At 36.2% G+C, this 13264-nt stretch overlaps 1 protein-coding gene across 1 annotated transcript in view; it reads right to left on the bottom strand.

Moving 5' to 3' along the window:
• Window positions 1-13264, bottom strand: part of TRUB1 (TruB pseudouridine synthase family member 1) — a 39157-nt gene that overhangs the window by 8220 nt on the left and 17673 nt on the right. The window contains exon 4 of the mRNA XM_017892462.1: window positions 9471-9568. Coding sequence (XP_017747951.1) covers window positions 9471-9568 — 98 coding nt within the window. The remainder of the gene's footprint in view (window positions 1-9470; window positions 9569-13264) is intronic.

A 13264-nucleotide genomic window follows, 5' to 3' on the forward strand; every position in this document is an offset into this window, starting at 1 on the left:
AAAAAAAAAAGACAAAAAGTACACTTCTACAATTTTAAAAACTAAAACCTATGATACATTGAAATTCAGAATTTTCATACTCAAAGATGTCTTCATACATATTTCCTATTTAGTAATAAACTAAATCACAGAAGTATTCTATTATCTGTTTAGTTCACACCCAGTGATAAGAAATTTCAGTGCTTTTACCATTTTGTAGAAAATTTATCTAAATTTTTTATTCTGGTATATGTGTATTAAATTTGATTTTATTTGAACAATATTAAATAAAAACGAGTATGCTTTGAATTACTCTTCCAATACCAGAATTAAAAGTCAGCATGGAATACTATGTCCAGATTTTAATATCAATCCAGCAAGACAGTTTTAACCTCAGTATGACCTTGACCCTTAAAAGCTAAACACAAACAAAAGACTAGAATCTACTAGACTCAAACAGACAGAAGAGCTATAAAACTCAAAAGAATCCAAAAAGGCAGACCTCAGATAGCATACTGTTTCTCAGATATATCTCATGATACAGATGAGGATTTTTCTATGAAAAAATTTTAGTCTATGGCAATATTAAGACATTATTACTAGTGGAACCTTAGTTATACAAATGTAAGATTTCCAGATCTAGACAGCCAAGGCTGTCACCAAGCTGGCACTTGCTGAAGGAAATGCCACTGTTGACAAAATTGCAATAGTTCACAACTTAGCCACATATTTTTTAAAACAAGGCCAAACAACTTTCTACTTCTGCTAAGCTGGTCTCTTTAATGACACTCCTGCAACTGTGTACTCCTTTGTGCTGCTTTGGTGGCCCTCTTTTGCTGATATCACCACACACATGATGACAAGATGTGTTCTTTCTCATTCTACTTCTGCCATACTGTCTCTTTCTCTGACTGAACATGTCAAGCATCTGTGGTTTGTGCTGTTCACTCTGTAATTAATCATACATAATTTTTAACTATTCTCTCTTTCTACATTTATTCTCTCTTCTTTCTACATATTCTATTTCTACACACACACACATACACACACGTAGGTATTATCTCACTCATGAAATTCTAAGCTTCTCAAAGACAAAGATAATTTTTCTTATATAACATACACTATTAAAATGGCACTCAGGACATCTACTGAATTTAATTTGCTGAAGAATAATAGAATCTCAAGGCTGAAGGGCATTTAAAAGTCACCTAGGCCAATCATCCATCTGATGTTTGAATTACTAGGCAGCCTACACAGCAAGTTATCTTATAATAAAATCTAAGCTTGTGGTACATGAGTATATAGTACAAAATGGCTATATCCAAAACATGATATAAGTCCAATCGAAATAATAATAATTGTTCTTATAACACAAGTATAAAGACTCTACTTCCAAAGTATTTAAAAAGAAACAGAATAAAATGTCCACAGTAAATATATCCAATAATTAGGCAGAATAAATATATTTGGTAAAAGAGGTACAAGTGTTGTAGGACTTGGGTAATTATTTTTTGTTTAGCAAATTAATAAGCCATCAAAGTGACAGCATTCATTTGAAATTAACTTTTTAAAATCATTTTCATAAAATGAATATATACAAGATGATGTTATACATCATTATTTCCTTAAAATTTTACTTTTCCAGTGAACTCACAACATGATAGTTGAGACTTAACTGGACTATAGAGCTAAAACCAATATGATTGAGTTAAAAACCATATTTGACTATGATAGAGTAACTGTGACTGGACAAATCTTGCCACCATAAACAGCTGTTAAACTGGACAAAATATATTAAGCAACAATTTCTAGACAGACAACAGGCAGCAAGGACCGTAATCCCTGAGGAAAGAGAAACAAAGCAAGTCCCATGATCACTTGCTTTTGTCTGGAGGTGCTTTCTTAACTGTGGGACAGACAGGGGGATAGTCAAAGCACAGTGATCTCACTGAACAGAGATCAGAATCTGAGGAAGTAATGGCAGCTGGAATTTGAGGAAAACACACAGAGAAAGAAATGTTAATGAAGGCCCCCTTGATACTCTGACTAAATTCTAAGCTGCACATACATATATACCGTCTCTACAAAATTAACTAAAGAAGTATTACCAAAGCTCCTACAAGGCTGGGGGATGTTTTAATTTAACCATCCAGAATGAAGAAACTTTGCTGAATGCACAGGTCATTTGACAGACATCCCAGAAAAGTCATGCTTTAGGAGCAGAGCTAATCTAGACCTGGGGAAAAAGTCTACTTTAGAGCCATTCTAATATAAAATCTATACAAAAAACAACTAGAACAAATAAGTGAGTTTAGCAAGGTTGAAAAACACAAGATCAATCTACAAAAATCAATTCCATTTCTATATACTACCAATGAACTACTAGAAACCGAAACTTCAGAATTTGAGGTACTCAGAGATTTCATAAACAAAGGATGTAAAGATCTGATATTGAAAACTACAAAACTATGGCTATAAAAGACCTAAATAAATGAAGAGAGATATCTTATTTCATGGGTCAGAAGACTCAATATTGTTTAGATGTCAATTCTTCTGAAATTGATCTACAGCTTCAAAACAATCTCAATCAAACTGCCAGTAGGCTTTGAGTGTGTGTGTATAAAAATTGACAAGCTGATTCAAAAATCCATATGGTAATGCAAAGAACCAAGAAAGCAACTTTGAAAAAGAACAAGTTGGAGGGCTAACACTCCTTAATTTAAAGACTTATAAAGCTACAATAATCAAGACAGTGTGGTAGTGGTTTGAAAATAAAATACATCAATGGAATAGAATTAAAAGTCTCGAAATAAAAGTATGCAGATATGGACAACCGTTTTTTGACACAGGTCCAAAGGCAACCATAGAAAGGATAGTCTTTTAAAAAATGGTTACAAAACGATGTACATATGCAAAAAATGACCTTGAATCCATATCTGAAATCATATTCAAAAATTAACTCACAATGGAGAGAGGGGTATAACACTTTTATGATGATAAATATGTTCACTATTTTCATTATAGCTATGATTTTAAAAGTGAATGTATATTAATTTTTAAAATTATATATTTTAAATACAGTATTTCTGTATGCCAATTATACTTCTAGAAAGCTGTTTTTAAAAAATAAATAGGGTCTTCAAACTGAATTGTGGTAATGTATTTGGGGTGGTGGGACATCATGGCTGAGCTTGCTCTTGGGTAATTTAGGAAAAGTTATTTGCTCCAAGTTTGATATTTCAAAATAAAAGAAAGGTTATAAGGGACTATTATAAACAACTTTATACCAATATTTTTGAAATTTTACATGAAATGACAAATTCCTAGGAGAAAAAATTATCTATATTGATATAAGCAATAAAAAATAGTATAACCAATAGTTGGTAGAAAAAAATCCAACCCATAGTTTAAAACCTTCCTAACAAAGAAAACTCAAGAACAGATGTCACCCTGTAAATTCTACCAAACATTAGGAAAAAAACAGCAGAAATTCGCCCTGAGAATAGAAAAAATGAGAACACCACCCAAACTCTTGTATGAGGTCGTCATAACTTTGATATCAAAACCAGTCCAGGACATAAAAAGAAAAATACAGGGTAATCTCACTCAAACACAGATGCAAAAATCCTAAAATAAATATTAGCAAAATAAATGCAACAATTTATATAAAGGATAACACACTACAACTAAGTTGGGTTCATTCCAGAAATGTAAAGTTAGTTTAATATGTAAATAAGGAGAAAAATCAAGAGATACAGAAAAAAAATTTGATAAAGTTTAATGTCTGCTAATGATTTTAAAAAACCAGAACTCAGCAAATTAGGAATAAAAGGCAACTTCTTTACTTTGATAAGAAAATTATTTTTAAAAACCTATAGGGCCGGGTGCGGTGGCTCAAGTCTGTGATCCCAGCACTTTGGGAGGCCGAGGCGGGCGGATCACAAGGTCAGGAGATCGAGACCATCCTGACTAACACAGTGAAACCCTGTCTCTACTAAAATACAAAAAATTAGCCGGGCGTGGTGGCGGGCGCCTGTAGTCCCAGCTACTCCGGAGGCTGAGGCAGGAGAATGGCGTGAACCTGGGAGGCAGAGCTTGCAATGAGCCGAGATTGTGCCACTGCACCCCAGCCTGGGGAACAGAGCAAGACTCCGCCTCAAAACATAAAAATAAAAAAAAACCTACAGAAAAAAATACGTAAGAAATAAGGTAGGAAGGACTTGTTCTTCCAGATATCAAGACAGTCTAAAACTACAGCAATTAATATAGTCTGGTGTACATACAAGTATAAACAAACTGATCAACGTAAAAAAAATAGATTTTTTTTTTTTAAACAATAGCTTAAGTGGGTACTTGAGTGTAATGAAGGAGAGAACACAAGAGTACTGGGAAAGTGCTGAAGCAACTGGACATCCACGCAGGAAAAAAAGGTGGACTGCAGAGGGAACATGAAAGGCAAACCAATAACAGCTTCTAGAACATAGGAAAATATCTTCATGCTTTAAGAGTCAGAAAAGTTTTCTTAAAACAGGACACCAAAAGGACCAACCATAAAGGAGAAGGCCTGATAAGCTGGACTAAATTAAAACTAAGAACTTGTGGTTTTCAAAAGATAAGAGAGGAAAAAGGCAAGCCACAAATTAGGAGAAAATATCTGCAACACACATAGCCAAAAGAAGAGAACATATCCAGAGTATATAAAGAACCTACACATCTCGAATGGAAGGTGCTTAATAAAAAACAAAAACTCATACAAATGTATAAGAAAAAGGCAACTCAAAAGGGAAAGAACAAATAAAAAATGGGTAAGAGACCCGAACAGACAGATAATACACAAAAGAAAATGGCCAGTAAGCCAAAAACACTTGATGAGGTGCTGAATCTCATCAATAATCAAAACCACAATGGAATACGACTACACACTCACCAGAACAGCCAAAATTAAAAACACTATTAATAGCTAAGGATGTGGAGCAAGTGGAATGCTTATGCACTGCTAGTGGAAATGCAAAGTGTTCCAAGTACAATCACTTTGGACAACTGTTTGGCAATTTCCAGTACAGTTAAATATACACCCATTCTATAACCCAGGAACACATGCGCGCGCACACACACAAACACACACACACACACACACACACAAATATATGACCTATATTCGATTTGGGTATATACCCAAGAGAAATGACGGTAGAAATATGTCTACCAAAAGGCAGGTATAAAATATACACAGCACTTTATTCACAAAGCCCCAAACTGGGACAGTATGTGTGTAGTATATTCACACAGTGGCATACTACATAGCAATAAAAAAGTCCAAAATACTTATACATGTACCAACATGGATCTCAAAAATATACTAAGTGGAAGAATTTAGACACAAAAGGACACATAGTGTTTAATTCTATTTATACTAAATTCAAAACAGGCAAAACTATGCCTTAGTTTTAAAATCATCTCCATAGTGTTGGACGTTAGAATAGTAGTTATCTTTGCAAAAGGAGGACAGGGTAATGACAGATAGGGCACAAGTGTGGTTTCTAGAAATCTTCTATTTCTTGACTAAGGGTGATAGCTAGCTGCACAGATATTTGTTTTGTGAAAATTGATAGAGCTGTACCTTTATTTTTTGTTTCATTTTCTTTACTTGTACAACATTTTATAATGAAAAGTTTAAATACAAACAGCTCTGTAAGAATTTTTATACCCAGCTACACACTAGTCCAATTATAGCATATACCCTATTGGTTTACATCACAATTTGAAACTAAATTCAACTCTTGAGCTTACTCCAGGATAAGTCTCAGCAGCCAAACCATATACAGTCCAAGAGGAGCCAGTACTGTTAGATACAACATTAGCTACATCCATTTGAGAAGTCCTTGGTAACATCTGATCTCAGGACTAAGGGGTGGTGGCGTTTAGAATAAAAGATTAGCATGAGATTCCACTTTTTTTTTCTGCCTTTCTTGCCTCATGGGAAGGACAGAAAAAACTACTCCCATTACAGGGACAGTTAGGCCTTCCCAGACGCTTGGTCCACATCTAGCCTGAGAAGCTATGGTCCTAGTGTCCTGAGCTCAGTGGAGAACAGATGAGCACACTGAAGCTGTGTGTCCTCAGAGACACCAGCAATAGTAGCAGACACTTAATACCTAGACGTGGATGAGAAGACAGCAGCAAAAGGCAGGAAGATGCTGTGCCTTTCCCGGCTTAACTGCAATGATCTTTTCTGAGAATGCCTCTGCTACCTATCTTTTTTTTATTCAAACTCTATATGTCATATATGTCATTCTGTATGCTATATACTACAACACAAATACACTGAGGACCAAAACAGACATGGTTTCAGCCCCATGGTTTCAGTCATGCAGAAATACACCTGCATGACTATCCGGCAGACATCCTGAAGTCTGGCAGTACACTGGACAATTCTTCATTGTGTTCTACGATCCTCTGTGTTACAGGACATCTGGCATCCCTGGTCTCCACCCATTGAAGGCAGCTGGTGTCACCACCACACCCAGTCATTGTAACAACTAGAAACACAGTTTTTAATTGACCTGTCAAGAACAACTGATGTTGGATAAAGTAACTCAGTATGCAGTCAATGGCAAATTAATGTTAAGTCATTTTGTCCTATCTAGACAAATACTATTTTTAACTGTTATGTCAGATAGCTGAAAGCTATCTCAGAGGAGTAAGAAAATGAGTCTCTGGCTTAGACTCAAACATCAAAGCATGTAACAAGGCCTTTCCCTTTGTTCTCTATCATAACACTCTATTATTCCTAAATAGCACTTTTCACTATTTACAATTATGCTGTATGTTTGAGTGTTGATCAGGAGTTCAAGACCAGCCTGGCCAACAAAGTGAAACCCCGCCTCTACTAAAAATACGAAAAATAGGCAGGCATGGTGGCGCATGCCTGTAGTCCCAGCTACTCAGGAGGCTGAGGCAGAAGAATTACTTGAACCCGGGAAGCAGAGGTTACAGTGAGCCAAGATCACGTCACTGCACTCCAGCCAAAAGACTTTTAGTGTGCTAGTATCTGTGTGTTTACATATGAATGCACCTACTTTATTATAAATTACTTTTATTTCTTACTTATATTCCATTTACAATATCATATTGATTTTTCTAAATGTATAAGTAAATTCAAGTATCTCTGAATTTTATTTCAGTATAGTAAAGAAGGCATTGTAAGATATTGGTCATAGGTCTCTGTATTAGGTCTCAGAAGGTTGAGAATATTGATCAGAGTTCTCCATTAGACAGTAAGTTCCTTAAGGACACAGGCTAGGTCTTACATTTATCTATCTTTCCCTTGGTACCTGCTATAGCAGCTTCAACAAATAAAAAAATATTTGTTGATTTACTGTAAGCACACAGAAAAATCACACCCATCAGCAAAATTCTCTGAGCTCTCATTTTCCGGGACTACAAATACTATTCAATAAACTGTAGGAAGCTCTTCTCTTCACAGTCGAAAAAAGTTGTTAGTTTTGCTATGATTTACTGCGTCGCTACAATGAGATGATTTAACAAACTGAGCTTTCTTTATTTAAGATAAGTAAATAAGGTTACAAATTACCTAACACAGCATAGAGCTTTTTAAAATTCTAAAATGCTTAAGAATAGGAAGAAAGGCTATGTTTAAGTATTTTTGTCACCCTGGTCCCCCACTTTCAGCATCCTCAGTGAATTACACCATCACGTAACCAATTTTAAAACCCCAAAACCTAGATCATGGTTGACAACTTCCTCACTATCCCATCCAATCAACTAAAAAGCAAGTCTTGCCAGTTTTACTTCCTAATCATGGGAAATTTTTCTAATAGGAAAACTCTGTCTCTACCACTGGCACCCTGGTCCAACCTACCATCATCTCTGCTTGCACTACTGTAAGAGCCTCATGACTTCTCTATGAGACCTCCAAATTCATTCTCCTCCAATCAATCCTCATAATCACACTATGAGGTTGCTATCATTATTGTCATTTTGGAGATGAAAAAACTGCAACATAAAGAGACTAAGAAAATTTCAAATTTACGCAGCTAGATAAGGGCAGAGCTAGAAATTAAACCCAGATTTGTTTACTCTAGTGAGCCTTATATTTTTCACCACGTGGTACCCCCCAGCCTTAATTATATTACCCCAGGACTACTCTTCTGAATAATAATCATTCTCCTTATTATGGTTTGGTAAATAGAGTCAGAGATACAGGAAACTTAATTACATAAGTCCTCATGAATACTTTAGTATACTCTGAAAATCTCTGATGTCCTCTTATTGCCCTATGCCTCCTTAATCTTACAAGTCTTCTGGTTGAAGGTTAAAGCTGGTTTTCAATTAAGTGAGGGTCTGCTATGCTAATAATAATAATCCCAAGAATATTTCAACATCTGTTTTGAAAAGTCTTGAAATAAATTAGCAATTTTCTTTTCATTATGTTGCTTGATTAATTGAGCAAGATACTAAGCTACATATAAATGTTAACAGAATAAATGAAGCTATTATGAACAATAAAAAGGTTGTCCTCACTACTGGGGCAATACGCAATATGTAATAAAGATAATCAACACAAAACTATGAGGGGGCCAAATGCTGGCTTGCCTACGACTAAGAGATAGCAGTAAACAAACAAACAAAAAAAAACCCAGAAAGTCCACAAATTGGTGACATAATCATACAGGTGAACTGACTTAGAAAACTGCAATTGCGGCCGGGCGCGGTGCTCAAGCCGTGTAATCCCAGCACTTTGGGAGCCGAGACGTGACGGAATCACGACGGTCAGGAGATCGAGACCTCCTGGCTAACACGGGAAACCCGTCTCTACTAAAAAATGCAAAAAATACTAGCGGGCGAGGTGGTGGCGCCTGTAGTCCCAGCTACTCGGGAGGCTGAGGCAGTGAGAAGGGCGATAAAACCCCGGAGGCGGAGCTTGGCAGTGAGCGAGATCCGGCCACTGCACTCCTAGCCTGGGCGACAGAGCGAGACCCGCTCAAAAAAAAAAAAAAAAAAAAAAAAAAAAAAGAAAACTGCAAGTGCTGATATAAACAGCATCAAGTACTGTGAAAGCTTGCTAGGAACCATTTCTTTATCTATACCTTCCGTAGGGGTAGGAAGAAGGTTAGTAGGAACTAAGTGGGCCCCAGTGAGTTCTGCTTTACTTCAGAGAAATAGCTCACCCTCTGTCCTCTGTTTACATAGTCCAAGAAGCACAAAACATGATGAGTTTTAAAGTACTAAGCCTGGTACATTTATTTCAACAGCTGACAGGTAATTTTTTTTTTAATGGCAAGACAGATAAAATCTAACAGAGTATCTCCGCTTTGTTGCTCATTTACTAGGGAAAACAACGTAAATCCTAGCCGTAAGTGCTTTTGCAAGCAAGGAGGTTATTTGGAAGAATAATTCTGAACACTTAGATCTGTTTTAAAATTCTACCTTCACAGAAACTTTCCGTCAATGTTAGAAAACAGGCCTACATTAGATGAGCTTTACCGTAAGGTTTTTCTTCTGTTACCTTCCCCGTAGAATCTAGTGTATCAGTAGCTTTCCCCAGTTCTCCAATGGCAATATATCTCTAGAGGAAGGGAAACAAGAGAGAAAATGGGCCATGAGGCAAAGAAATACTGTTATGCATGTCTTGAAGTTTATACAGAATTTTACTAATACTACCAACCTGGTACAAAATAAAGGCTAAATGGTTTTGTTTTTAATATGTGGAAAGCAATTGTGTAAACTGAAGAGCATTCACAAACGTCTCACACTAGCCAATACGAGAAAGAAAAACCCGATTTTATTGATAATTATGGCTTAATAATTATGACCGTCATTATTGTAAACAAATTTCTCAAACCACCTTTATACTAAGAAGTTTGTTTAAGGAAAATTTTCAAGTCTATCCATGAGTAGAGAGAATGGTACAATAGCCCTGACCCCATGGCCATGTTAAGTTTCAAGAATCTTCCCACACATAATAATTAAAATTAACTTTAAATAAACCAACTTAGTACTTCTTACATGAAATACTAAGACAATTCTTAGTAACTAGGTCATGCATTTAAACAAAAGCTAGATCTGCAGAAAAAGAGCAAAACCAGTATAGTCACAGAGTTAGTGACTTAACTATTACATGTGGGTTTTTTTTTTTTTTTTGCGATGAAGTTTTTGCTTGTTGCCCAGGCTGGAGTGCAGTGGCCCCTGGGTTTAAGCGATTCTCCAGCCTCACCCTGTGGAGTAGCTGGGATTACAGGCACCCGCCACCACACCTGGCTAATTTTTTGTATTTTTAGTAGAGATGGGGTTTCACCATGTTGGTCAGGCTGGTCTTGAACTTCTGACCTCAGGTGATCCACCCGTCTTGGCCTCCCAAAGCCAAAGTGCTAGAATTACAGGCGTGAGCCACTACGCCCGGCCATGTATTTTCTTAATAAAGATAAATTACTACTTAAGATCTCAGGAACAAGAATCATTTCTAAGAACTGATCTTTATTCACAAGTGAAGAATTAGATCATTCTTAGTTACATGAGGACTGTCTTATTTCTCATCTTAGGACACACTTGTAGTACATATTCTTTTCACTACTCTCTTTTGGTCAAACGCAAATTTTATTTGGGGCATCACATGAAGCAGTGAAAAAAGTGCAAGAACTCTATTTCCCACTGAAAATAATCTGTATTTATGTGAGCAATTTTATAAAAGAAAGTTCAAAGTACTTTGCAGAAATACAAGCTTATTAATTACAAATTTATTAGGCTAGTGAAGGGACCCAACACAAAAATGAGAAAAATATTAAAACTTCAAGACTTCCTAAATATGCAGACATTTTATAACAGCTTAAGGGGTCTTTGATGAAATCACCTTAATATTATATAGCTCAGATTTTTTAAAAAATAAATATAATACAGAAGGGAATATTTCAACACATTTGAATTAATTTTTTTAAAGTTTCATAGGTATTGACAAAAATTAGTTTTTTGTAAATAAACACAGTCTCATCACCTGAGACACCCATTCCTGCTTCTGTATTTTGGGACAATCAACCTTGATTAAGCATACCACAGGGAGAAGTACGAGAGAAGTACAACAATGGTAAAAGCACGGGCCCAGGGTCAACTGGCTGGGTTTGAATTCTGACTCTACCAAAATTTGTAGATCAAGCTAGTCTTTCCTGCTGGAGCTTAATTTCCTTATCTTAAAATGTGGAAAATAATAATGCCTCATGAGAAGAAGCAAAGAGTTTAGAGCAACAATATCTAGCCCTGGTAAATAACAGATAATAATATCATCACCATTTTTATTTTCTAAGAAAGAAAATATTGAATGATTCACAGTAACACTGGCTACAGTTGACTCATCTGGTTACAGTGAGCTCCCATAAGGAAAGCAAAGCATCAAAATGTGTGTTTTTTTTTTTTTTTTTGCCTTTAGAGTCTAGTTGCATAAGAAAACCACAGTGCAATCTTGCAGACTGAGCCTTGAAAGTATCTGCACTATCCCGCTCTGTAACAAGATTCAACTAGGAACCTTAACATGTTTCCCAAGTATGCAATGCCCATTCTAGTCTCTGGACTCTTGGTGTTCTATGCACCTGGGGCACATATGCCACTTCCCTGCCTTGAAATCCCTTTCTTCTCTAAGGATCAAACCTTATTCAGCTTTCAGAGCCACCCCTTAATCCATCCCAACTTCTAATTACCCATCTCCACAGCATGACTAAGAGTAGGTGCTCGATACAAATTCCGTACATAGAAAGAAGGAAGGCCCATATCAAATCCACAAATTCAATCATGTTTCTTAAGGACTATGAATGTCCAAAGTATTCTTCTAAGTGCTAGGGAAGGACACACAGATACATAAGATAGAGTCCTCTCCCTCTAAGAGGTTATGGTGTAACGGGAAGACTTCAATAAAGACAACTACTGCAGAGGGGACTGGGTATAATGGCAACAACAGACATTTCTGGTTTATCTCACTGAGCTCTCATATCACACGGCTTAGCACATGACGACCTATAGAGATGTTCACTGTTTTCCAAGTATATTTTATTGATCCTTCCTTTCTTGAAGCATGAACTCCTAGCTAGAGTTTCCCACTGCTGTTCTATTGTGTTTTTTACTAGATAGAAACACAGTAGCAGCTTAATAAAAAGTTGCTGACAGAATGATATACATGCTAGAGAAGTGCCTATGTGTGCAATTCTTCACATTTCACCATAGTTTTGAATATCTAGATTTTATCTGCTAAGTCTCAACCCATTCCAGGGTCTGCAATTATATTGTATGTAGCTACGTGTTGGATTCTTTTTAGGGGAGACAATATCTAAATCAACATTCTTAAATAAAATCAAAATGTTCTCAAACATTTTGGTTTCAGCGCCCCTATACACACTTAAAACTCATTGAGAAACTCTGTCATACATTTTTTTTAAAAATCCATCTGCCTAGATTTATTATGTTAGAAATTAAAGCTGAAAATGTTTAAAACTTCCATTAGCCATCACAGCAATGATGCCATGGCACATCTAGTAACCTCTGAAAAACTCTGTCATGTATTCGTGGGATTGCAAGTTAAAAAGGCAAAACTAGGCAAATACTTTCAATTCCAACAGGCACCCTGAAAGAGCCTCAGGAGTCCTTAGACCACACCCTGTGAACCGATGACTGAAATCATAGCTGTTTCCTAGCTTTCCCTTGTCCTCGCATCTAGTAATAATTATCCTTCAATTTTATTCAATTATCCACAAACCACTTAGAAAAATTCACCCACACAGTTAAGCCTCCAGCTGAAACAAAGTCTCACGACCAAAAAGATACTGGGATAGAAGAAAAAAGACATGGAGACGTATACATTCAACCCTAACATTTTATCTTATGGAGTCTAAAATACTTATTTTCACTGGCTTAAATTCTACATAGAGTCTGTGCTTTAGAGCTGTTAATTCTCCAAGACGTGTATCTGGGAATTGTGAGTTCTACTACTGTATTCATTACAATGTAATTCCACTGCACCAAAGAGAAGTCCTGAAGAACATTCCATTGACCTGTGTACTCTCTGGGACTCATAGTTTCTCACTGGTATTATTCTACTCTCTACTTTACTCATCTTCAAGCTCCCTGAACCCCACAGCAGATATGAACTAGACATCTCTAGCAGCAAATCAGCTTCTGTACTGTTTAGGAAAAAGAAAAATGTTTCTATTACAGAAAGTATACACAATCATTTCCTTGGATCTCAACTGAGGTGTGATTTTGAAACCTTGTGATTTAAAACTTC

The sequence above is a fragment of the Rhinopithecus bieti genome, unplaced genomic scaffold (genome assembly GCF_001698545.2).
Source record: "Rhinopithecus bieti isolate Rb0 unplaced genomic scaffold, ASM169854v2 scaffold_21201, whole genome shotgun sequence".
In the NCBI taxonomy this organism is placed as follows: domain Eukaryota; kingdom Metazoa; phylum Chordata; class Mammalia; order Primates; family Cercopithecidae; genus Rhinopithecus; species Rhinopithecus bieti.